Source organism: Lactuca serriola, chromosome 3, assembly GCF_051521515.1.
Source record: "Lactuca serriola cultivar US96UC23 chromosome 3, Lser_US96UC23_V15, whole genome shotgun sequence".
NCBI lineage: Eukaryota > Viridiplantae > Streptophyta > Magnoliopsida > Asterales > Asteraceae > Lactuca > Lactuca serriola.
Genome location: NC_136410.1, coordinates 301782546 through 301806713, shown reverse-complemented (window position 1 = coordinate 301806713; position 24168 = coordinate 301782546). Strand labels below are relative to the sequence as shown.

The following is a 24168-nucleotide window of genomic DNA, read 5'->3' as shown; positions in this document are numbered from 1 at the left end:
TATTGTTTAATTAATATTAGTCAAGAATTAATTGATAACTAGTTTTGTGACTAAAAGAGATTAATTAAACTTAAGGGACTGGAACTGTAATTATAAGATAATTGCATTTGGGCTATGGATCTCCTTGGAATAATAGGTTGGACGAATTTTGTGGGGAAACCCATTAGAAATCGTCCAAGGGATATTCTAAAAGGGTCCATGGGCTGCTTAGGGCTTAAGTAGTCAGATTAGGGTTTCCTAGTTGTAAACTCTAATAGCCTACATGTATATATAGTACCCTTAAGCCCCAAAAACGTGGCTCAGAGTCCCATTAGGGTTTCTGCGCGTTTTTGTGCAGCCTCCTCTCTCCTTATTCTTCATCCTCTTGCTCTTGGTGTTTGTGAGCCATTAGAGGAGTGACACTTGTGACTCTAAGCTTTCTAAAGTCATTACAAGGAGGATTTGAGATTGTTATTGCTAAATAACAATCAAGGTAAGATCTAAAAACCCTTTCACATGTTAATATGATTAATTGTATGCCAGAACTAGGGTTTAAAGTCTTGGATGAATTGCATGTACAATAGAGAAACCTAGATCCAAGTATTAGGGTTTGCATGAGCACATAGGATGTTCTTATGGCTAAAACCCATCAGGTGTAACCCTGGATGTGTCAACACTATATATAAGAAACCCATTCTCCACCAAAATCGGCTACACATATGAAACAAGAGGGCTAGGCCGATTTTAGAAGTGTGTGTTCTCTCTAAAGTCATTCTAAGTGCATTTGGTGTTGTGTGAAGCATTTGAGGCATCACACTTGGGGTGCTAGGCTCACAAGGTTTCAAGGAACATAAGCAACAACATGGTAAGTTATTCTATCTTTCATTCAAGTTAAAAATTGTTCGCCATGTATGCTAGATAGGAATATAACCTTGGAGTTCAACTTTGCATGATAATTAGACAAACATAGATCCAAGGTTATTGGGGTTTCATGTACACTTAGGAAGTTTTAGAATGCTCAAAACCCATCAGCTATCACATCAACTGCTGCATTGGTTGTTGCTCAGAAGGTATTTTAATATTTTATTTGTATTTTTTTTATGTTCATCTTTCTTAACAAACAGTTTTTAACATTACACTCAACCATGTTATAGGTCTTCAAAGGCTTGTATGAAAATGCAGCAAACACAGCTCATGTTGGTGCTCATCTTGCCATGTTAGGTTCAATCCGTGATGCTAGCAAGCTTATAGTATTCTTGAAAGTATTCTCCAATATGCTACCTTTTACTTTTCTGGAGAAAATGAAAGAACGTATATCTTAATTAAATGAGGTAATATTGGGATTTGCTCATGGCTTAATCCCATGTGTTTATAATTGACTTTTCTCTTTTGTTTTTGGATAGTTTTCTTTTTGTTCTTTGTTTTGATGTTGTTTTTCAAGTTGGCAGAAGTTTAACTCGGTCAAACCTGAGATTGGATCATCTGCAGGGAGCCGTTTGTTGATCTTGTAATAACCAAGTGCAAACATTATTTCTATGACCATTGTGCTTTAAAGGTTAGATTGATTCTCTCTCTCTCTCTCTCTCTCTATATATATATATATATATATATATATATATATATAGGTATAAATACATACAAGGAGGGGACTTATTTGGAATTTGTGATGTATTTATTGTACAACATCATGCAAAGAAGAAAAAGCTAGCAACATGCATAATACGATTCATTTGAATATTGAGTTTTCTACTGAATATTGCTTTGGACTCATAACTGCAGGTAGGGCGCAAGTTGTTGCAAATCTTGGTCCCATCATGAATGCTAGCAAAAACTATTATTCAGGTTTGGGTTTGGAACTATTAACATAATTGCAACTAAAAAATTCTTTGAGAATAATAAAATGTTTGGTGGTCCAATGCACGGTAAACTTGGGGACTAGGGGCAAGAGTGTCTTTTGAGTTAGGTTGTCCAGTTCTTGTTGTGCTACCTAAGAAATGGGGCCTTAGGGAAAAAACTTGTAGGCTAATTAGAATACATCCTTTCAAATGTTTTCTTCTATTATTGTTGTTACTTGTTTTTTCAATTAGAATGTACATGAAGCCTAAAAGTTGGCTTTAGTTGAACCCATAGGTCTAGATCAGAAAAAAATAATAAATAAATAAATAATTGTTTCATAACCCATCTACTTGACATTTCACTTGGTCGATGAGTTAAATTCAATTTGCAACATTGAAATAATTATTAGGCTTGTGACGTTTTCTATCCATAATTTAATGAAAGCTTAGTGGCGTCCTAAGTTCGAATTTTGGTACTTTGGCTGGAATGGAAAAGCTGATTCCGATTGAACTTTGGTACTTTCTCATAATATAATCATTTTTTTTGTCTAATTTCAGGCACTGGAACGTTTAGGACAGGTTGATGAAGTGGTGAATGATCCAGAGTATGTGTCACTACTGTCTCTTTCATACAATTCACACTTGTTATTTTTTATGTAATTTATTTTTTGTGTATGCAGTTACAAGTTTGAGTTTCCTACACTAGATGATAGACCTAGCCCACCTATTATAAGTTTTAGGTTTGATGTTATTATAGTACTAAAATATAGATGTAATATTTGTATCAACTTAGATATGTTTAAGTTATAAATTTTTTTGTTTTTTCAAATGTGATGATCATAGTGATGCTTCATTTGGGTATCCTGGAGGCTTTATTATTGTTCAAGTGGCTCAATTTCAATGAAAGAAGCCAAGTGCCATTCCATATTCATAATTTATCCTTTCATCCTAACCAACCCTTATACATTACTTTTATTTTCAAATGACTTTAATTTATGAACTTAATGAAGGCTTGGGAAGGAAGGGCTTATGACTATTGTATGGACAATCTAAATAATGTTGGATTTCCTATTGATGGATTCACTTTTAACCCTGATTTGGTAATTCTTTTTCACTGTGCAAGCTACTAGCACTAGCACTAGTGATATCTTAATATCATCATTTGTATTCTAATAGGTTATTAGAGGACTTCTTATTGAGAAAGAGAAAGGAAACTTGGTGAAGGCTGACCGATTTGGGTCAGGTAAAGTCATTATTCTTTATAACAGCTTGAAGGATTGTTTTGTAAACTTACTCGACTTTTTGTTGTAATTTATATTTATACTTTTATTATGCTTACTAGTTTGGCAACATTGTTGATCCTAGACAACACTTATTTTGTAGTTATGTTTTTTTTGCAGGAAATATAGATATTGTGAGCAAGTTCAAAGATTTAGAGTCCTTGAGTAGTGTTACTAAGGAAGATGGAGACAAGTCAGGCACACATTTAAAAAAATCAGCACAAACCTTGTTTACAGTGAGGCACATATTAGGTTATTAGAACTATTAGTTTGTAAATTTCAATTACAACTTATATTGATTTATTTTATCTTTCCATGGAACGATTATTTTTATGACATTAAATTTTATGTAATGGATTGTATTTTTTGTATATGATATTTTATTTTATGTTAAGAGACATTAAATGCAAATTTAATTTGAAAATTAGTAAATCTATATATAATATTTTTTTAACATTTAATATTACGATACGCAAAAAGGTGTGTCATCTTCATTTACGACATGGCCTTTCTTGATAGGGGCTTTAATGATACGCAATGCGAGTCGTAAGGTTACGACACGCAAATGCGTGTCGTCTTCCTTTAGGACAGGGCCTTCCTTGATACGCATTGTGTTTCGTAAATGAGCGTCGTAAATGCCTGTCGTAACTGCCTGTCGTAAATGCGCGTCGTCTATAGACGATGCGCAAAAGCGTGTCGTCTCTCGTTATGATAGGGCCTTCCTTGACGCGCATTTGTGAGTCGTCTGAGCGTTTTACGACACGCATTGCACTTTGTAAAAGGTTGTTTTTCTAGTAGTGTGGGTAGGATAACTCATCTCATGAGGTTTCAACTGCCTCGAGGCATATGCTATCACGTTCCCCCTTTGCATCAACACCGCACCCATCCCAAATATATATACATCACAGTAAACTATGAAGTCCTCCACTCCCCCGAGAAGGGATAACATTGGAGCTTCACACAATCTCTGGTGAAGAGTCTCGAATGAGGCCTGCTGCTTAGGCCCCCAAGCAAAAGTAACACCCTTCCTGGTTAATCTGATATGAGGAACAACAATCTTGGAGAAATCTATGATAAATCTCCGTTAGTAGCCTGCCAGGCCAAAAAAACTCCTAATCTTGGATGGGGACAACGACACCTCCCATCGCATAACTGCCTCGATCTTGACCAGGTTGACCAAAATCTCATTCTGATTAACGAGGTGTCCTAAGAACTGGACCTCTCGTAACCAGAAATGACACTTGGAGAATTTGGCGTAGAGCCACTCCGTCCTTAATACTCCAAGAATCTCCCGAAGATTCTCCTCGTACTTCTCTCTGGACCTCAAGTGTACTAAATTTCATCGATGAACGCGATCACCGACAAATCCAACATGGGCCTGCACACCCAGTTCATGAGATCCATGAACGTTGTCGGTGTGTTGGTGAGTCCGATAGGAATCACCACAAATTTGTAGCACCCATAACCACTCCTAAAGGATGTCTTCTGGATATCCTCCTCTCAAACTCTCATCTACTGATATACATATCTCAAATAAATCTTGGAAAACCAAGACGCCCCGTGTAACTGATCGAATAAATTGTCGATCCTCGGTTGTAGATAACGGTTCTTGACCATCAGTTTGTCCATCTCCCGGTAGTCAACACACATCCGGTGTGAACCATCCTACTTCTTGAAAAAAAGGATCGTCGCTCCCCACGGTGAGCTACTCAGTCTAATAAAATTCTTCCCCAATAGCTCTTGGAGCTGCAAGGATAAATCCTACATCTCGGGTAGCACAAGGCGATAAGGTGCCTTGGCAACAGGCACCGCACCCAGAACCAAATCGATACGGAACTCCACCTGCCTCTCGGGAGGTACGAACGTTAACTCCTCGAACAAAACATCCGGGAACTCACACATAACCGAAACATCAGAAATTGAACTTTGCCTCTTAGTGGCAACTCTCGTATCCGTCACATAAGCTAAATATCCCATACATCTCTACTATAAACTCTGCCTCGTCCTGGAGGAAGAGTAGAAAGTTATATTAGATCTGGTCCCCACGATGTATAAAATAAGAACTCCTCCACTAGGGTCTCGTATGGTCACCATCTGACGCTCACAGTCGATCACAGCTCCAAACTAACTCAACCAGTCCATGCCCACTATGACACAGACGTCACCTATCGCTATCAGCACCAGATCTATCGGGAACTCAACACCGAAAGTCTCCAATACACACCCCCAGAATACATTAGTGGCAAAAACCACATGCTCATTGGCTATAGGAACCCTCATTGGCCGACTCAACGCCTCACGTATGACTCTAATGTGACTACTAAAGGATAGAGACACAAAAGATCGACTCGCACCCGAGTAAAAAACACAAAAGCAGGCACAAAATTCACAAGGAAAGTATTATACACAACACTATATAATCATAAACAAATCTTAAAATAACATAAATAGGGAGAAACATACTAGCAAACACATCAGGCGCCGCGCGGACCTCCTCCACAGTCAATTCGAAAGCTCCCACACGAGCCCTCGGTGCCTTGGCCTTCACCGGCCGATCATTGGTAACACGCAAGGCAGCAAGAGTAGAAGTCTGGGCTGATCCCCTGAGTGAGCTAAGGGAACTCGACCTTCCGATGGCCGGTCTGGTTACAATGAAAACAAACTAAAAATCCCTTAGGGCAGTCCTTCACCATGTGCCCCTCCTTGCCATATTTATAGAAAATCCCTAATTGGAAAGATCCCTCATGACTCTTATCGTACTTGCCACAAGTGTGGCCCTTCTGGCCCGCCGCTCTCGTATCAGCGGGCTTTACCCACTTCGTTGCTGGCTGCGACTGTACCGGTCTCCTGTCTCTACCCCCAGAGTCTTCCTCCTCTCTGGTATTCAACTCTCGCTCAATCTCCCTCCTCCTAGCATTGGTCTGAAGCTCAGCCAATGTCCAGTATCACGAGTTCGCCACAAACTCCTTTATATCCCTCCTCGGTATGCTTAGAATCGGCTCACACATGCCTGCTCAGAAGACACATGCTTAGGAAAAAACAACGCCATCTCATGAAACATCCTAGTGATCTCTGTCACAGTTCCTATCTTCTGCTTGAGAGATAGAAACTCTTGGGCTAACCGTTCCCTCTCTACGTGGGGAACATACTCGTCTTGGAACAACTGTGTAAACCTTTCCCATGTCACTGTACCATGGTCTGCATGAGTAAAGCTAGTACTCACGAGCTTCAACCAGTCCTTCGTTCCCAATCGAAGCTGGTTCAATGCAAACCGAACTCTCATGTGATCTGGGCATGAACACGTATAAAAACATCCATCAATGTTGGAGATCAATATCATGGAAGCAATCGTATCTTGTGTCCCATCAAACTCTGATGGCTTCGTGTTGCTGAACTCCCGAAACAACAACGAGTCACCTCCCTGTGGCCTAGCAGCAGTTACGACTACGGTGGTTGGAACAGCAACAGCCTCCGTAACAACAACGTATCGCTCGTTGAATTTCTGAATCAACGTGGTGTTAATAGACCTGAACATCTCTGGTATGGCCTCTCTGATAGCTGCAACCACCTCCTTATGAATGATCCCACGGATCTCCTCGTCACTGGCACTACTGCTCTTAGGGTTGTGGCGTGTACCCACCATAATATCTCTAAAACACAACATGAAAATCATCAGAGACTCGATCGACCATACTCACACTTGATTTCCCATCCCTACATGCTCCTTAGTATCCTAAGGATTCTTACTTGGGTCGGATACAGATTCGGTGCTTTCAGTAGTATGGGCCCAATACTACCTTCCACACCAACCCGTAGTCACCTAAAGTCCTCCTCCCAGGATCCTAATTCACAAGTACTCTATCTCTCACTAGTATCAAACTACTGTCATGGTAGTATCTCTCCTAGATTATCCCTCAACTTAGAACTCTTTCTAAGAAATTCCCGCTAGGTACTCCCTCTCAGCACATACTCAAGGCAAAGAACAGATAACATCGATCAATAGCATACCTTAGAGTAAGGCATCGGAAATGAAGCAACTCTAGCCCTAATTTCTGAAGTACCTAGCCTATCCTCTAGCATGCAGCTCTAATATCTTGTAAAGATCTCATAATATAAACAAATTTTGGTATTTTGGGAAATCACTGTTCGGGCTCTAGCTGATTGTACAGACTGCTCCGTCTCATTTTCTCTTTAAAACTCTTACTCGGTTTAGAAAATCATTTCCCTTAAAAAAATTCTCAATTCCTTAGTTTGAGTCCAGACATACCCGAGCGTACATCCGAATCCCTCAAACCAAGGCTGTGATACCCACTTGTAACTAGGGATGTCAGAAAGTCCCGTGGGACCCCGTTCCCGTGGGGTCCCCATCCCATTTGGGGGAATTTTTTTTAAAAAAATCAGGGGCAGGGACGGGGGCGGGGGCGGGGGAAAGGTTAACTCCTGTTTTAATTTCAGGGGCGGGGGCAGGGGCGGGGGTAAGAAATCCCGCCCTGAAACCCCCATAGGGTCCCCGTTAATAAATTACACATATATTTACATTTATTAATTATATAAATACACTAAACAATAACATGATTTTGAGTTTTCAAAATTTATCAAAAAACATATTTTTAAGTTGTTACTATAATGTTTTTAAGATGCGATAACTTTTTTATTTTTAACATGTAAGATTTGCTATAAATAATTATTTGTTAGATAAAAATAGCTTCTTTTAGCCTAAATAATAACTTCTTTTAGCCCAAAAAATGTCGTCTGAAATCAATCGGGGGCGGGGGCGGGGGTAATAAAGGGGTTTTGGGGGCGGGGCGGGGGTAGGAAGGCTGAACATTTCGGGGGTGGGGGCAGGGACGGGGGAACAGGAAAATTCCAGGGGCGGGGGAGGCACTCCCCGTCCCGTTTGCCCCCGTTGACATCCTTACTTGTAACACTGTAAAATTTCAGCTAAAATTTTGATTTCCAAAATCACATAATTTCAAATTATCACTTTTTAGAAACCACAATTGTTTAAAGTAACACAAAACACAAATCAATAATTGTTTGAAAATAATCTAGGATCCTCTAAAACATAAACTCCATCTCGTGTGTACAATCAAGCCCGCGCCTTCCCGTGATCCTGAGAAGTACCTGAAACACATATCACATAACATGGTAAGCACAAAGCTTAGTGAGTTCCCCAAAATACCAAACACATCAGATTAGCCTCTCATGGTTGTATCTCGATAGAGACCCTCCAGTCAATGTGTCTCAGTGGGAACCCTCCGGTCCCGCAACTCGGGTTGGACCCTCCGGTCCTAACTGAATAAACCTAGGGATAATACACAACATAAATCACAAAGACATAATGCAGGATATCACAATTCTCAAAATAAGCATACAAGACCCTTCAGTCACACAATGATACCACTCATGTTAGGTATAGTGAGAAGACTCACCTCGAAAAGTAAATAAGTAGATATAGCACCCCACGAACAATATAGACTCTGCCTACATAATATAATTATCTCATAAGAAATTGTAATAACCACTCTGTGATATTAAAGTAGCCCCTCCACTAAATCTCAAAAAGGTGAAAAGACCATTTTACCCCTCCATGGCCTCTAAAGTCCAAAGTTGACCAAACCCTAAAAGTCAACAAAAGTCAATGCTCAAGTCAACAGACTCATCGAGTTCCTTCGTTTTCTCAGAAATGTCATGAAAGTCTAACTTAATTTGTCGAGTTGTTTCATCAACTCACCGAGTTACACCATGTCCAGACTCGTCGGGAAAACCTTAACCGACTCATCGAGTCAGCTCACCGACTCGTCGAGTCCCTTCAGACCATTTCCTCATTCATACATTTTTGGTAGAAATGATGTCTCATACTCTGGATCTAACAATCTAAGGCTCACTTATCATGTAAAGCTACAAGCTTTACGTTCATGCATTTCGTCTAGGGCTCAAAATGCCATGAAAAACTCTATAAGGGGTTTCATCCATAGAGACTTGTCCATATCTTGATAAAGCTTGAATCTTTGGGCTCTTGGGACCTTCATTTGTCCAGATCTGGAGTCACAACTACATGACAAGCTCCAGCAACTCAAAACTACAAGATAAGGGAGAAAAAGCCCTAAAACTACCTAGAAGGAGATCTATAAAAAGGATTTCTCAAGGTGGTAGCTTTTTACCTCCAAACTGAAGCTAGCACAGAAAAAATCCTGAACCAAAATCCTCTTCTCGTTCCAAGGCTTGATGTCCTTCAACCCTCTTCTAAATATGCACTAGAACACCCAAAGTTAGCTCCTCTCTCTCTTACAAGCAAATACTCACGATTAGGGTTTCTCACAGGGTATTATGGTGATAAGGGTGGCGAAAATGAGGGCTTAAGGTCCTTTAAATAAGACACAAACTCTGAAAATTAGGGTCTTCTCACTCAACACCTACTTTTCTAGTTGGGGTCCTCCAACTCGTTGAGTAGACTCTAGAATCACACGGCTAATTAACTCCTCTACTCGGCGAGTTGGGGTTTCCAACTCGTCAATTTGCTCTGAAAATATGAAAATTAATTAATTAAATATTATACCTGGGTGTCAGGATGCTACAGTTGAAGCCTTAATGACTCGATAACACCAATCATTTCTTCCTAAATTAGGTTGTTTATCCACATAAGTCATGAGCTAGCTTACTCTTCTTACATTGAGTTAAGAGTTCGCTGCTTGGTCACTTTCACATGGCAGAGGTACACTATTTCTTTGGAGCCACCTCCTATTACTTCTCCAGTACTTTCGCGTTCACCAATGTAACCCTTGAGACTCCTAGAAATTATCACTGAGGTTTATGGTTACACAACTTCTGTGTTTATGATCTTAAATTTATTATCACCACGAATTGAGTGAAACCCAAAATCCAGCACATTTTTATGATTTGACAGTGAACAATTAAATGTTCTAGATTTTTCACCAAGGAATTAACAAATGTCCACTTTCGTGGTCTATACCAAGAAATCTTTTTTTATTTTGCGAGATCTTAATGAAATGTTCTTAATCCTAACACATTTCATCCCAATAGATCCAACCTTGTTTTTCTTGATATTTCAATCTTTATCCTAGTCACTGAAAATTATTTCCATGCATACTTGTTTTTATGGCTATACTGGTCAGACAAGTACTTTATATGAACGTTCGTACTTATGTTGAGTTTCAGACTTAGTTGAAGAAGTAGCCACCACATTTTCCTTATTTTAAGATGCCTTTCACTGTTTCTCAACAAACTGATGATTATAATTCAACGGGACACCACACAAGCACTTCAAAGTCTCTTTTGACTGCGAAGGAAGAGATAGTTGCATGGGATCCATCAGATTCGTGTGTTATATGACATCACTAGAATGCCTAAGAACATTTGCTTTATTTCTTTATCTTTGGCACACCCTTGCACGAAGGTCTTTATGATTTTCAAAAATTCTGGTTCGTAGTCCTATTGGTTACTTTCAGGTTCGGAGCATTATAAATGGTGATCAATTGCAAATGTATGCGGTTGCAAAAGTCAGAATCTGAAAGGACGATTCGAGAAGATAAGATTTGAAATTTGGGGGCATGGAATTTGAAACGGCTCCTAACTTGACGCCTACTTTACCGCCACCCAACATACACGCCTGACGTAACAGTCGTCACTCACACCTTTTTAGGCTTTTGAAGTGCCAAACGACGGATTTTCTCTCTCCCACTACATGGTATAAAAGGAAATTGACGCTTCAATTATCAATACCGCTTTCATAGAAATCAAATTCTCGAGCAATTTCTATCTCTACTGTTCATCTCCTTCAACAAGCATCAATGGCAGGTTCTCCAGAAACTCCTTCCGTCCAAGAACAATCAAGACAGTCATGCATCCTCAACCTCAAGGCCAATCAAAAATTTGTTCTGGATCTCGACCCAGCCAAATACGACGGGTTTCTATAACCCGTCGTCGAATGCTTGAGGTACTCTCCACTGTTTATCTCCCTAACCAAGTCAGAAATTGTTCCTCTGGTGCATATCTCGAAGGCTTACTCTACCGCCAGTTATCAAAAAGGGGAAGAACTGATTTCCTTCCAAATCCACAACCACAAAACCCAAATAACAAAATCAAGGTTCTACAACCTTCTAAGGCTTCCATAGGGTCATGATCTAATTGACCCTGAGAGCGTCTCCCACTCAACACTTCTAGAGATGTTCTATCAGATGGGCTACAAGGAAACATTGGCAACAATCTCTAAGTTCAAGAAGCCAAACTTGCCGCCGATGTGAAACGGCTTATTCATGCAACTCTTCAAGAGTTTTTCTGAAAGGGTTACTAGCTCGGACTGCACGAGAAAGTTTTTCATGACCATGATGCATGGGATTTACTCTGGTATCTACTTGGATTACGGGTAGTTCTCTGGTCTCAGTTAGTATAAAGCACGCTTTCTACCACACGACACAATGAAATATCATGTGCTCATTTCTGGACCATCGTCGTTGAAAGGGCGATCATCAAACTCAAGGTTCCAGTCTTGGAAGGGTCTGGTATGGTTTTGATCTAGATCTTCCACAAAACCAACATCATCCTCGCAGATGTTCCTGCAGTGAGCGATGTACTGTGCGCCTATCGCAGTTTACCCATCTCTGGCTTTCGCCCCTTGTGTAATATATGTGCAAAAAGTTCCCGACGAGGAGGAAAAACGTAAGAAGGCAGGCAAGAACAAGCGTACGAACGTTGGTCCGTCTGCACCAACTCAATCGCCAAAGAAGGGAGGGAAATGAAAACCTGACACAGAACCATCGGAACCTCCACAAGCACCGAAACGAAAGTGGGTCAAGAAAATGGCTCATAAAATACAAACTTCAACACCAAGTGATCAAGAAGACTCGTAACCGCAAACAGTTTCGGAGGTTCCAATTCAGAAGGAAGTTCACAATGAAACCAAAGGTTTCGGAGCCGTCAACTATGAGTCATGAGGTAACTTATGAAATCCCATCTTCTGTTCCAATCACTGGAAAAATTATTCCAAGACTTTTATGTCCTTTCTCCTACTACCACCATTTCCACTCCAATTTCAATCGCTCGATGTCCAACAATGTCATTGGGTGTTTCAGAAGTCCAAACCCTACTTTTCACAGATTTAACATCTACCAACACCTCCACTACTGTTGAAACTCAAGTAACTGTCAACGCATCTGATTCGGGGGCATGAGCTTCGGGTTTCTCGGTCAGTCGTTCCACTCCACACATCTCTCCTTTCCGTTAGGATCATCCGGACATGATCTATGGTGGTGATGACGACGACTTCTTGGGATTCACCTACAGTCCATTCAACATTCGGACAGAAAATGACGACGAAGCTCCCATCACAAGAGGGCAACTCAAGGTAATTAATGAGAAATTGGATTCGTTGCTTTAATCATCTAACGAACCATCCAGTGAAGACTATTCACAAGAAGCAATCAAGTCCCTCCTCGAGACCCTTACAAAAGAACACTCTGCTAATCTGGAGAAAATGAACAAAGCAGTCAATGCTTCTTCTTTAGTGTACAACGGAACGACCAAAAAAGTCGATATTATAGCTGCTCGTTCATTTATGGAAAAATTTCAGAACTCATTCAAGTCCAATACAACAAAGGCTAACGAAGTGATTTCTAGCCTTTGATCCACCCTTAAAACGGAGAAGGAGAAACTCGAATAGACAATGCTGAGCTCCACTCCTCTATTTCATCAAAGATTACAAAACTTCAAGAGGACTTGGCAACCGAGAGTAAGATAATGGATGCTCTCGTTGTAAAGACTGAAAAGGTGAAAGTTTTAACAATCAAGCTAGAGAATGCTGAGAAACGAATCAATGATTTGCTATCCGAAAAAGCCGTCATGAGAAGCTATATATCAGACGTGAATACATTGCTTTTAGACATCATTGAGACTCATGACTCGATGATCACAATCATTGTCAAGACGCATCTCACCGAAAAGCTCAGGCCCGTATTCGCCATGCTTCAAAGACTGGAAGGTGTTCCGGAATCAGGCTTAATTCCGAAACAAGGGGAGAAGAAGTGAAACAATCCAAGAAAGAAAACCCTAAACCTTCAGTCAAGCCCACTATCATGCGACCATTAACTCCTCTACTCGACGATTTGGGGCATCCAACTCGTCGAGTTGCTCTGACATCATGAATGCAAATTAATTACATATTATACCTAGGAGTCGGAATGTTACATAAGTTTCCAATCTTAAATAGTGAGAAGTGTTGTACATTGGATGTCATTCTCTAGAACCTTGAAATTGTGGTTTCAATGGATAAATATAAGCATCATGATTCATCAGTGGATACTCATTAAGAAGTATCAATGTCTACAAACATTGATACATCAACATCCACTGGGGACAGTATCAAAGTAATAGTCATCCAAAAGCTAATAAAATTTCAAGCAAATCATTTTTTTAAGATAAAACAACTTTGGAAACCTAAATGAAGAAAACATTAGTTTAATAGTTTGAAACCTAAAAGAGAAGTTGGGGTTAGAACGTGCTATAACTGTAGAAATAGGAATCAGTAGCTCATGATTGTCTTCACAAAAAAATGTTCAAAAAGGAGTGATAATATAATGTTAAATTCTGGAAAATGGATAAATAAAGAAAACTCATGAAATTGTGTTCCTTTATAATGTTATAATATCTTTTCTGTCTCTGAAACTATTGTGACCAAACCCATTTCCAAATAGGTTAGAAAGAGAATCTAATTTGTTTGGTGCCATGGACATGTGCATAATTGGTATCTTGATAGTGGTTGTTTGTAACGATCCGAATTTTCCGTCTATCATCGGGGCGGTTAAGATTATTCTTAAAACTAACATTTTCCTTGGTTTAAAGATAGCTTTTGAGAGGCCAAAGTGTAATAAAATGAAAGTTGGTCATGTACAACAATAAACTTATTTTTAGTTGGATGTGCAACCCACATATAAAAACTATTGAGACGTTATTGTTTAAAAATATAAATATTAACTTTATTGTATATTTCAAATATTTAAATTATATTATAATAACTTTGTCTATAAATTGTTATTTTAAAGTTAATATGAAGATTATTCTTATTTCAAATAATATATATATATATATATATATATATATATATATATATATATATATATATATATATATAAAATTTATTAAACTGGTATTTTATTATCAACACATATTTATATTTATTTAGTACAAACTAAATAAAAGCGGGCCAAATGCATAACGAATTGCTATTGAGGCTATCAACCATATTTTTAATTGTAGAAACGGTGACATCGCTTCGATTTCTTCAACCTTTTGACAAGAAATTAAAGTCATAATTTGGCATTGTTCTCCCCTTTGGATTTTCCCGTGTACTTAAACAATTTGATGAGAATGTCAACCTTTGACTATGGTGTTTCGAGCATTTTTTTTTTCAAAGTATCGACTGTTGAAGGGAAAAAAAAAAAAATTTCCACTTTTATCTTTTTTTTTTCTTGCATTTTCATCAATTTGACGGAAATATCAACCTAACGATGTCCTGGACAACAAACACTTCACTATATATTCACTTTCTTGACATTCAAATACCATAACAAACATAGTCTAAAGATAAAATGACGCAACCCAGCATTATCGTTCTCATTCTCTTTTCTCTACTTATCACCAATGCTAAATCGAGGGGCAAAAATGTAACTCCCGAGCAACACGTAAGCAAACGCTTACTTCTTGGTTTAGCCAATATTACACAGGCACCTATGACTATTAGCAGCTTTGAGAAGGGTGGAGATGGTGGCGCGCCGTCAGCATGTGATGGGAAGTACCACTCAAATAGTGAATATATAGTGGCATTATCAACGAAATGGTACAATCACGGGCAAAGGTGCTTTGATTATATTGATATTTATTATCACGATAAAAGTGCAAAAGCTATGGTGATTGATGAGTGTGGCTCTAAGGATTGTCCTGATAATATTGTGGTCGCATCTAAAGCCGTTTGGGTATTCCTTCAGGTTCCTCATAGCGAATGGGGGGAAACCATAATTACTTGGTCTGTACCAATATGAAGAATCCTTACTTTTATTTGTTATTTGCATTATATTTTCCAAGGTTTAATGATATGACGACCTATATTAATGAAATTGATCGTGAAGCAAAGCTATTTCAAGGTGAAACTTTTCCTTTGTTATAGGGAATTTTCAATTCTATGTAATGGTGAAACTACTCAATAAATTCAAACCACATTTTAAATCTATCGTCTATGTAGTTTAGAGGGATTTGTGTCTATTGGTGTCTAAAGGCGGATCCATAAATTAGTATCTGGAGCCGGTCTCAGTGGACAAGCTGGTCCCAAACCAATTCAAAACGTTATCGGTCCTCCGTTTTATTGAGCAACTGGTCACAAGGGAGTCTCAGATCAGTCTTAGTGGGTTCCGATCTTAGTCCCAGATTGGTCCCTAAACAACCAAAATTCAGTCCAGATGGGCCCAACGAGTCCTTTAAAAACCCGTCTAGTCTAGAGGTGGCACTCGTGTCATGTCAGGTTCGTGTCGTGTCGAAACACTAAACGGATTGAAAGTGCTTGACCCTAACCCGACCCATTTAATTAACGTGTTGTGTCATGTCAACCCGTTTATTTTTGTGTCGAGTTCGTGTCGGGTTTCGGGTTAGGGCTATAGCTCGAAATATGTCGTGTCATGTGAGGTTAAAAGATTGAGCATGTTAAAAGAGTAGGAGTTAGGTAGGCAGAAAGGAAAAACTAATAGTTTTGAGGCAGAATAGATGAAGTCATAGCAAGTTCAGATGACAAAAATAAAAGAGTGGGAGTTGGAGAGGCGGATGACAAATGTCATGAGGATGCGAGAGTGGTGAAAGAGACTGGATAGTTTGGGAGAGAATGAAAAATTGGAATGAAGTCTTGATCTAGATGGCTAAGTCATTTCAACATTACAAAACAATTCAATTCGAAGGCTTTCTTTTACTTATGGTTTTGATTTTGTATCTCTCTAGTTTATTTAAATAATTCAAAATACTTGCATATAAATAAACGGGTCATTTTCGAGTCATATTCGAGTTGAAATTCTCAACCCTAACCTTACCCATTTAATTTTCGTGTCGTGTCCTATCAACCCGTTTATTTAAACGGGTTGAAATATCTTACCTAAACCTGTTTATTTCATGTCGGGTTCGTGTCGGGTTTTTTGCCGTGTCAATTTTTGTCACCTCTAGTCTAGTCTTTAACTGAAAAAAGGTTTCACTCGACACTAAAACCTTTTTGAATCGGGTATAAACCGGCCACACTAGGTTTGCTTTCTTTGAAATCCAACATGTTAAGCCTATTTATAAGCCTTCTTCTTGCCCATCTTTCTTAATTGAGTAAATTACATGAATGGTTCCTTGTCCGGTTGTCAAAAGACATGTTCGGTTTTTATTTTTAAAGTTAATTCGGACCGTTTCTTAATAAAAAAAATTTCACTCTAACCGTCCCTACAGACATAAATGACTATTTTATCCATAATAATTTCTTTTTCAGTTTTATTTTATTTATTTTTTATTTTTAAATTAAAAAAATAAAAAATAAAAAAATATTCAAACCAAATCCATTTACTCCTCCCCCTTCCCTTTCCGAGATCCGTATCTCCTTGTCATCAATTTGTCATCTTCTTCTCCAATTCATGACAACTAATCTATTCCTTCCTTAATTATGAGTTTATATGCTTCTATTTTGTTTGTTTTTTTTTTTAAATATAACTTATATAAGTATTAACTCATGTTCAAATCTTAGTACTATTCAACCCGTATGACCATAAAAGTTCGTCTACCGTGACTCCAGGGAATGATGTATAGTCTCATATATGCAGCCGGATTAATCGGTGTGTAAAAACTGGTCTGAAACCCTTGTTAGGAAAGTTTATTTTACCAAAAAGAAAAAATAAATAAACAAGTGAAATTCATTAAAGAGAATACTATTTTCTAGATATAGAAGTATAGCACCTATTTTATTTTTTTTTAAGTATACCACCATTTACATGTAAAGCGTAACGCAAAGCCATATAAAAGATGCTCATTTATAAAAATCTAGAATAAGAATGGATAAATACTTTTATTTATAGGGTTTTTTAACATTTATATTTAAAGCTTGGTACACTGATTTCAGTTCTTTTGGATTATTGGATCTAAATATTAAAACAAAAGAAACTTGAAATTGAACAAAAAAAAAACGAACAAAAAGACCAAAAGACTCCATACTGAAAAAAAAAAAGATTGTTCGAACGCCAACTGGATCAATGTGAGACCAGTACCAAAAAAACGAGATCATTCCATGACCGACTCTATGGCCGCTTAGTGCAAGTCTAGGTTAAGTCTAATGGCATGGTTCTTGTTGCAATTTGAAAATTGTTGGGATCTAAAATGATTGTTTTGGATATTGGGATAGAATTACAATAACAAGAGCAACTCTCACATTCAACTTAATTACAGAAAATCAATCCATTTTTCTAAAAGTTTCACTCTAGTTATATGTTTTGGGATGTCTTATAATTAGGTTGGAGCCTCATTTTATATTAAATCAACCGCTATATCACCATACCATATAATGCGTTCAAACATAGGATAAGAAAATGTTACCACCCTAGGTTTCTTATTTTTCAATAAAAATCACTTCAACAATAGTGGCTAGAACACAACAGTTCGTGTATTTAACACTTTTGTGATTGCATCAATCCGGACATGCGGGATTTTATCTATCATTACAAATAATTCAATTTTTTTAGAACAATAGAAAGTTTATAAAAGACAAAACTATCAAGAAGCTAGAAAACAAAACCAAAAAAAATCACATTACATGATACTTAACAAGGAATTTTGAAGCCATCGAATCCAACTAAACAACCCCTGCTACCTGCTACCTATATTGACACCAAATGAAAGCGTGCGTGACAATATTATTAAAAAAAGGAAAATAACAGCAATAGTAAAAAATGTGAGGTATTTTCAAAATTTAGACATGAAAATGGACATTTCCAAGTATAGACATGGATTCCGCAGAGGTATCTCCGCGGAATCCACTATAGCTCCGGAGAATGGCAAAATCGTAAATAAATCAGGGTATTAAAAATAAAGTCAATATCAATTCCGCGGAGCTACCTCCGATGAATGAACTCATTCCACGGAGGCAGCGCCAATGATTGAATCTTCAGAATTTTTTTTTTCTCACATTGGTTCTTCGGGGTTTATATTCATTCCCCGACTAATTATTTTCAAGAAAAGATTATGTATTCATTCCCCAACTAATTATTTTCAAGAAAAGATTATCATATATAATTTTTTTTTGAAAATAATTAGTCGGGGAATGAATATAAAGCCCGAAGAATCGATGTAAATTTTTTTTATGAAGATCCATTCCTCGGAGCTACCTCCACGGAATGAGTTCATTCGTCGGAGGTAGCTCCGCAGAATGGATCTTGAGTTTTTTTTTTTTTTTTTTTTTTTTTTAAATACACTGATTTATTTATGATTTTGTCATTCCGTGGAGGCACAGTAGATTCTGCGTAGCTACCTCTGCGGATCCATATCTATATCTGGAAATCCAATTTTTTTACTACATTTTGAAAATATCCCCCGTTTTTTGACTACTACCCGTATTTTCCCCAAAAATGATTTCTTTGGGGCAACTTTACCAAAGAAAATCTTATTTTGGAAAAATCAAATATGCTACTATATAACTAAAACAAACGGCGAAACAATATCAAGCCAAAGCGATCTCCTAGACCCATAACCCTTGATCCCATAAAGCACCCCACTATGTCTAAAATATCCACACCCATTTAAATAGAAGGGCTCTATTATCCCAATTCACCCAAATAACTTTTTTTTCTTAAGCATTATCACCATAAAAAAATCCATCTTAAAGACTCCAACTTAGACAAAATGCCAATAAGAGCCTTAAAGAGATAATATGTACCAATGGAGCCTAACATAGATTTTAACAACGTTAACATGCAATCAATGGAAAGACATTTAACCTTCCACTTAGAGAACATGCCCAAGAAATCTTATGAACCACATCACTCCAAAAATGTAAATGTAGAACCACCCGCTGAAATATAAAAGGAAGTTTAATGGCAGCACAACCTAAACATCATCAGAGCTAACACTCATACCCTAAAATTCTATATTTTTGGATATTAATTTTGAGACCGGACACAATAAAATTTGCAGAACTTACACAACATGACAGTGACTAGAATCACAATATTATCCAATAAAAACTCTATGATCTGAATAAAAGAGATAAGAAATGTGAACTAGGGATAAGGAACCAAGATTATATCATAGAAAACTCCATGTTTCATGGCTCTCAGGAACGAATCATGGACGAACAAAATATGGACGAACGACATCATAATTATTAAATAGAAATGGACACAAATGATCCTCTTTATGGAGCCCCCCCCCCCCCAAAAAAAAAAAAAAAAAAAAAAAAAAAAAAACTGAAACTCATTAAAATGACTATCATTATGTAACGTCCCAAAAATTAAGACTCGAATTTTTTTTCAATTTTAAATTAATAAAACCCTAAACCATATCATTGTCATAAAACCAAAGTAATTAAATTTTATCAATACATCATCGTTATTAGAGTAAATCACAAAATGTGGAATCGAATGATGTGTGCTCTGCAATCATCCCGAGCTCTTCCCTTTGAAACCAAAAGTACCTGAAACATAAACTAAAAATCGTAAGCACAAAGGTTAGTGAGTTCCCTAAAATATCACATACCATACATACATTTGCCACAGATTACCCCCATGGTATTTTCCCTAAAGTGTCCTAGGCTACCCCCATGGTATGACATCCAAGTGTCATGGACTACACCCATAGCCTCTCCTTGAAATGTCATGAGTTTCCCCCATAGCCTGACATCTAAGTGTCATAGGCTACCCCCATGATCTTCCATATAAATACCACAGGCTACCCTCGGGGTCTTACAAGCAAGTATCACAAAGACAACTAGCATTCCACATAACAAGTAATGGGTTGGCATTGGTGCCTTCGACCCATGGATATGGTGGGAAGACTCACCTCACACTACCAAATCTCATATAAAGAATCTCTGTCTATTGGCCCGCTAAAATCGTCGCGTTGGCAACCACCAAAATAATCATCCAATCAATAATTAGATTCTGGCTTACACTGAGATTCTAAACTAGGGTAAAAGACATTTTTACGCTTTCCATAACTTGGCCCACTCCAATTGACCAAAAGCCCAAATTCCAAAATAATCATTCAAATCCCAATATGGCCTAACTTTCCAAATTGGGCCCAAATCCCTTTTATGGGCCTACAACCAAGGAGTCTAATAAAATTCTAACAACCCAACAAGAGAATCATGATGGCCCAACAAGGCCCAAGATATCACAAACCCAACCAAGCCCAACACCGAGAAGCTCACAACACCGAAGCCCAACGTGGCTGAGTATGTGGGCCGTACTCAGCACGTACGCGTAACGTATTCGCTTTAGGACTTGTACGTTAAGTGTACCTGCTTATACACCCAACATACTCCCCCATTTTGGCCAACCTTCACTTTTACAGCTCTTAATTGATTAAGACCTCAACCCAAACTCATATATGACTTCCTTAACATGGTTTACCATGTAAAGTTGCGAACTTTGCGTGCATGCATGGCTTAATGAATATCTTAAAGCTCAAAATGACCTAATAGATGACTTAATGCATGTATTATAGCATAAACACCATAAAGATTTGACCTTTAAGCTTAAGGAATTGAAAATATGTCCAAATCTAAAAGGATAAACCCCATAAATGACATAACTCATCAAACTAACCCAAAAGAGACCAAAAGCATAAAAACCATGACATGAAGAGATCTAATCATACAAGGATCAAAGTTTGGACTTTATACCTCAAAAGTCACCATAATATGGAGGTAAATATGGATCTCTAAGCTTCCTTCCAGTGAACGAATCTTCCAACTTCTTCTTTCGCTTCACGGAGCATAAACCAATAAAAATCAAGTCGAAGGCTAAAGAACACTCAAATATGCTATTAAGGTTCGAGATTAGGGTTTTAGGATAATGGAGGCTGATAAAGAGGTCAACCCATGGAACTTAAGGAGCTTAAATAGGGTGCAACACCCCAAAATTAGGGTTTCAATAAACCCCTTGTACACCCAGCATACCCCTCTTATGCCCAGCGTACAAGGCCTCGGATCCATGATTAACCCCACTTAGTACGCTAAGTTTACCATGTGGTAGGCGCGGCATACTAGCTTCTCAACAAGTACGCTAAGCTTACCCATTGGTACACTCCGCGTACTAACCCCAAGGACTAAATTGAAAAACAATTCACCCCCTCAAGTTATAAATCGGAAAGAACACCAATGAGAAAAGTTCTACAACTCTCCCCCACTTAAATTAGATTTCATTCTCGAAATCATTTCTTGCCATCCCAGGCATGTTGGACACCCTGAGCATCACAACCACAAACCCGAGCATATAACGACCCTCCTAAGGCAAACGAACCCAACTTTTGCAGAACTTTCCAAACCCGATGATGAATGAATCCTTCCCCGACCTAAAATAATGCCCTACAGAATAACCACATCTACTCAACTTGAAATCTGAAATCTTGAATTGGTCTGACTCCCTGACAAACCGCCCATACTGAACCATTGCTAATTCCATTCCACTAGTCTTCCAAACTGACTATTCAACTTCCGATTACCTAAGGTTCTCACTAGAAAACAAAATCACAGACCATACGCTGCTGCCAACAACCTTTCACTTGACCAAATGGATTAGATAGTCCTTCAAGAGAAGGCTCATCGAGATGATAACAATTCCATGAATATAATGAACAACGTGAGACAAACTGGGAGATAATCCTTCTAGTGTTGAGCAAGATATTGCTTCCTTTAACTGCTGAACCAACACACCATTGCAAAGATCCTGAAATTCCATAGTTGCTTGACCTCCACACAGGTAGAACCAATCCAAAACACAATCATAAGAGCCTGATCTACCATCAAAAGTGAGAACGTCCTTAAACCTTGAACCCTTCAAGTGATACCCTTGGCATATAGATTCCTTAATTTATATCCTACTGAAATGAAGACCTTGTGCATAAGCACTCACGATTCCCAACGCGATTCCTTACCAAGAATCAACTTGGTACATAACTCATAACCCAATATCCAAGGATCTACACTTGCATTTCACCCGAAATCTTCTGATTCACGGAATCCCTCACCAAACTGGGATATAATGATCCCCAAACCATTGCTAAGACTACCAAAATCTCACCTGGTCCAACCACCAGCTTCCCAAGATTCCAAAAGACAAGGCTAACCTAGGCTAGGCATCCACTTACTGACTCCATACTCAATCCTACAAACCAAGGTCCAATTCCTCGACCTAACGGTCTCTATTAGGTCTCACCTGCATTGCCATATACATACAGGCCTCACCTACGGGTCCCACCCAAACTACACCATGGATCAGGCCACACCCACAGGTCCCACCCATCAAGAGCTACACAGGCCCGACCCCACCTCAAACCCCAATGGTCCTCCTCCTAAAATAGAGAAACGCTCTCCGACAGTCCTGTCTGTCTTGCCCAAGGCATGTACTGATCCTCCTTTATACTCATGACCACCTTAACAATAGTTTACCTCAAACTGATGAATGTTACGATCCCATTATAGTCTTATAACACTTCTAACCAACCATGGTCTTACCATATTCGAACCATCCCAACCCCAATTATCCTGAGTCAACCCCATACCCGACTGAATTCCAATCAAGTGTTTAAGTCATGCTTTGAACCCCAAAGCCTTCATCAAACAAGATCAGGAACCAAGGCTCTAACACAACCCTCAACCTGGATCCATTCACAAGCCCGCAATAAAGAAGACGCCGACCAATTGTTGGAAGTTTCCTAACTCCGAACTTCCACAATATCAATCTAAACAACCACTTGGGTCATCTCTCCTCCTGACTGAGATGTGAAAATTTCCCTAGTTCCACACTCGATCTAACTCGCGGAAATTTTGATCGATTATCCCCCACTTGGATTCTTCGAAGCTCTCCCATCCCACAAAATTCGATGAATTTCTAACCCATCTTATCTTCATATATATGAATTGACTATGACATGTGCTTAACAATACTAGCGTTCCATTACTAGCCGATCTTGATGAGACCAACTCCTGAAATCATGATAGATATTCCTCGAGATCCCAATAACCTGATAACCCAAAACGATTCCCACGATTCAACACCAAACCCTTAAGTCTTTTTCGATGGTAACCAAAGACCATAACCCTTTCTATAAACTAGCGAATCCTCACCCCAACTTCCCATCCTCAAAAGAATCTCTGAATCCTAACCGTCTACAATCCTTGTGATAATAAAAATTGATGGGTATTGAGCAAAACATACAATCCTATGTATGCATGCAACCCTAATTGAAGATCTACGTTTTCTCTGAATGATCATAAAATAATGAACAACAAAGTATAAACCCTAGATCTACGGATAATAATCGAAAATCACATGACAAGGTTTATGATTCATACCTTTAAGATTGTTATTATAAACAATCTTGAATCCTTGCTTGAAAGACCTTTGGTAGCAAGCGCCACAAGTGTTGTGCCTCTAATGTTTCACAAACAAACTCAAGAAACCACGGAAAACTATATATAGAGAGAGTAATAGAAGAGAAATTTTGGCCCTTAGGCTCTTAGAGGAGTCATTGTAGAAATTTAACCCTAAGGAGGGTTTATATAGGTTTTAGGAAGGTATTGGATAAGGCAGGTGTATCCGAGATAACCCTAATCCGTTAACTTCCTCCCTAAGGCATCCAAGGCACCCTTAGAGCCCAACGAAACCATAAAGATGCTCTAGATTTCATTCACCCCTACTTTAGGGAGGTTCTAGAATTTCCCACTGCTCAAATATTGAACACTGTCAACTTTAGTCCCTACAGTTCTAATTATTTCCTTTAATCCCAAAATTAATTCCAAATTAATTTCTGATTAAATATTAATTAAATAATGTGATTTC

At 38.4% G+C, this 24168-nt stretch overlaps 1 protein-coding gene across 1 annotated transcript; it reads left to right on the top strand.

Annotated features, from left to right (window-relative positions):
- The first annotated feature begins 14697 nt into the window (after positions 1-14697).
- LOC145096318 (putative ripening-related protein 2) lies at positions 14698-15147 on the top strand. The gene has a single exon (XM_079034065.1). The coding sequence runs from the start codon at positions 14698-14700 to the stop codon at positions 15145-15147; it is 450 nt and encodes a 149-aa protein (XP_078890191.1).
- The last annotated feature ends 9021 nt before the right edge of the window (positions 15148-24168 follow it).

Coding starts and splice junctions, on each gene's coding strand:
- LOC145096318 (XM_079034065.1), top strand. CDS start 14,698: ATGACGCAACCCAGCATTATCGTTCTCATTCTCTTTTCTCTACTTATC.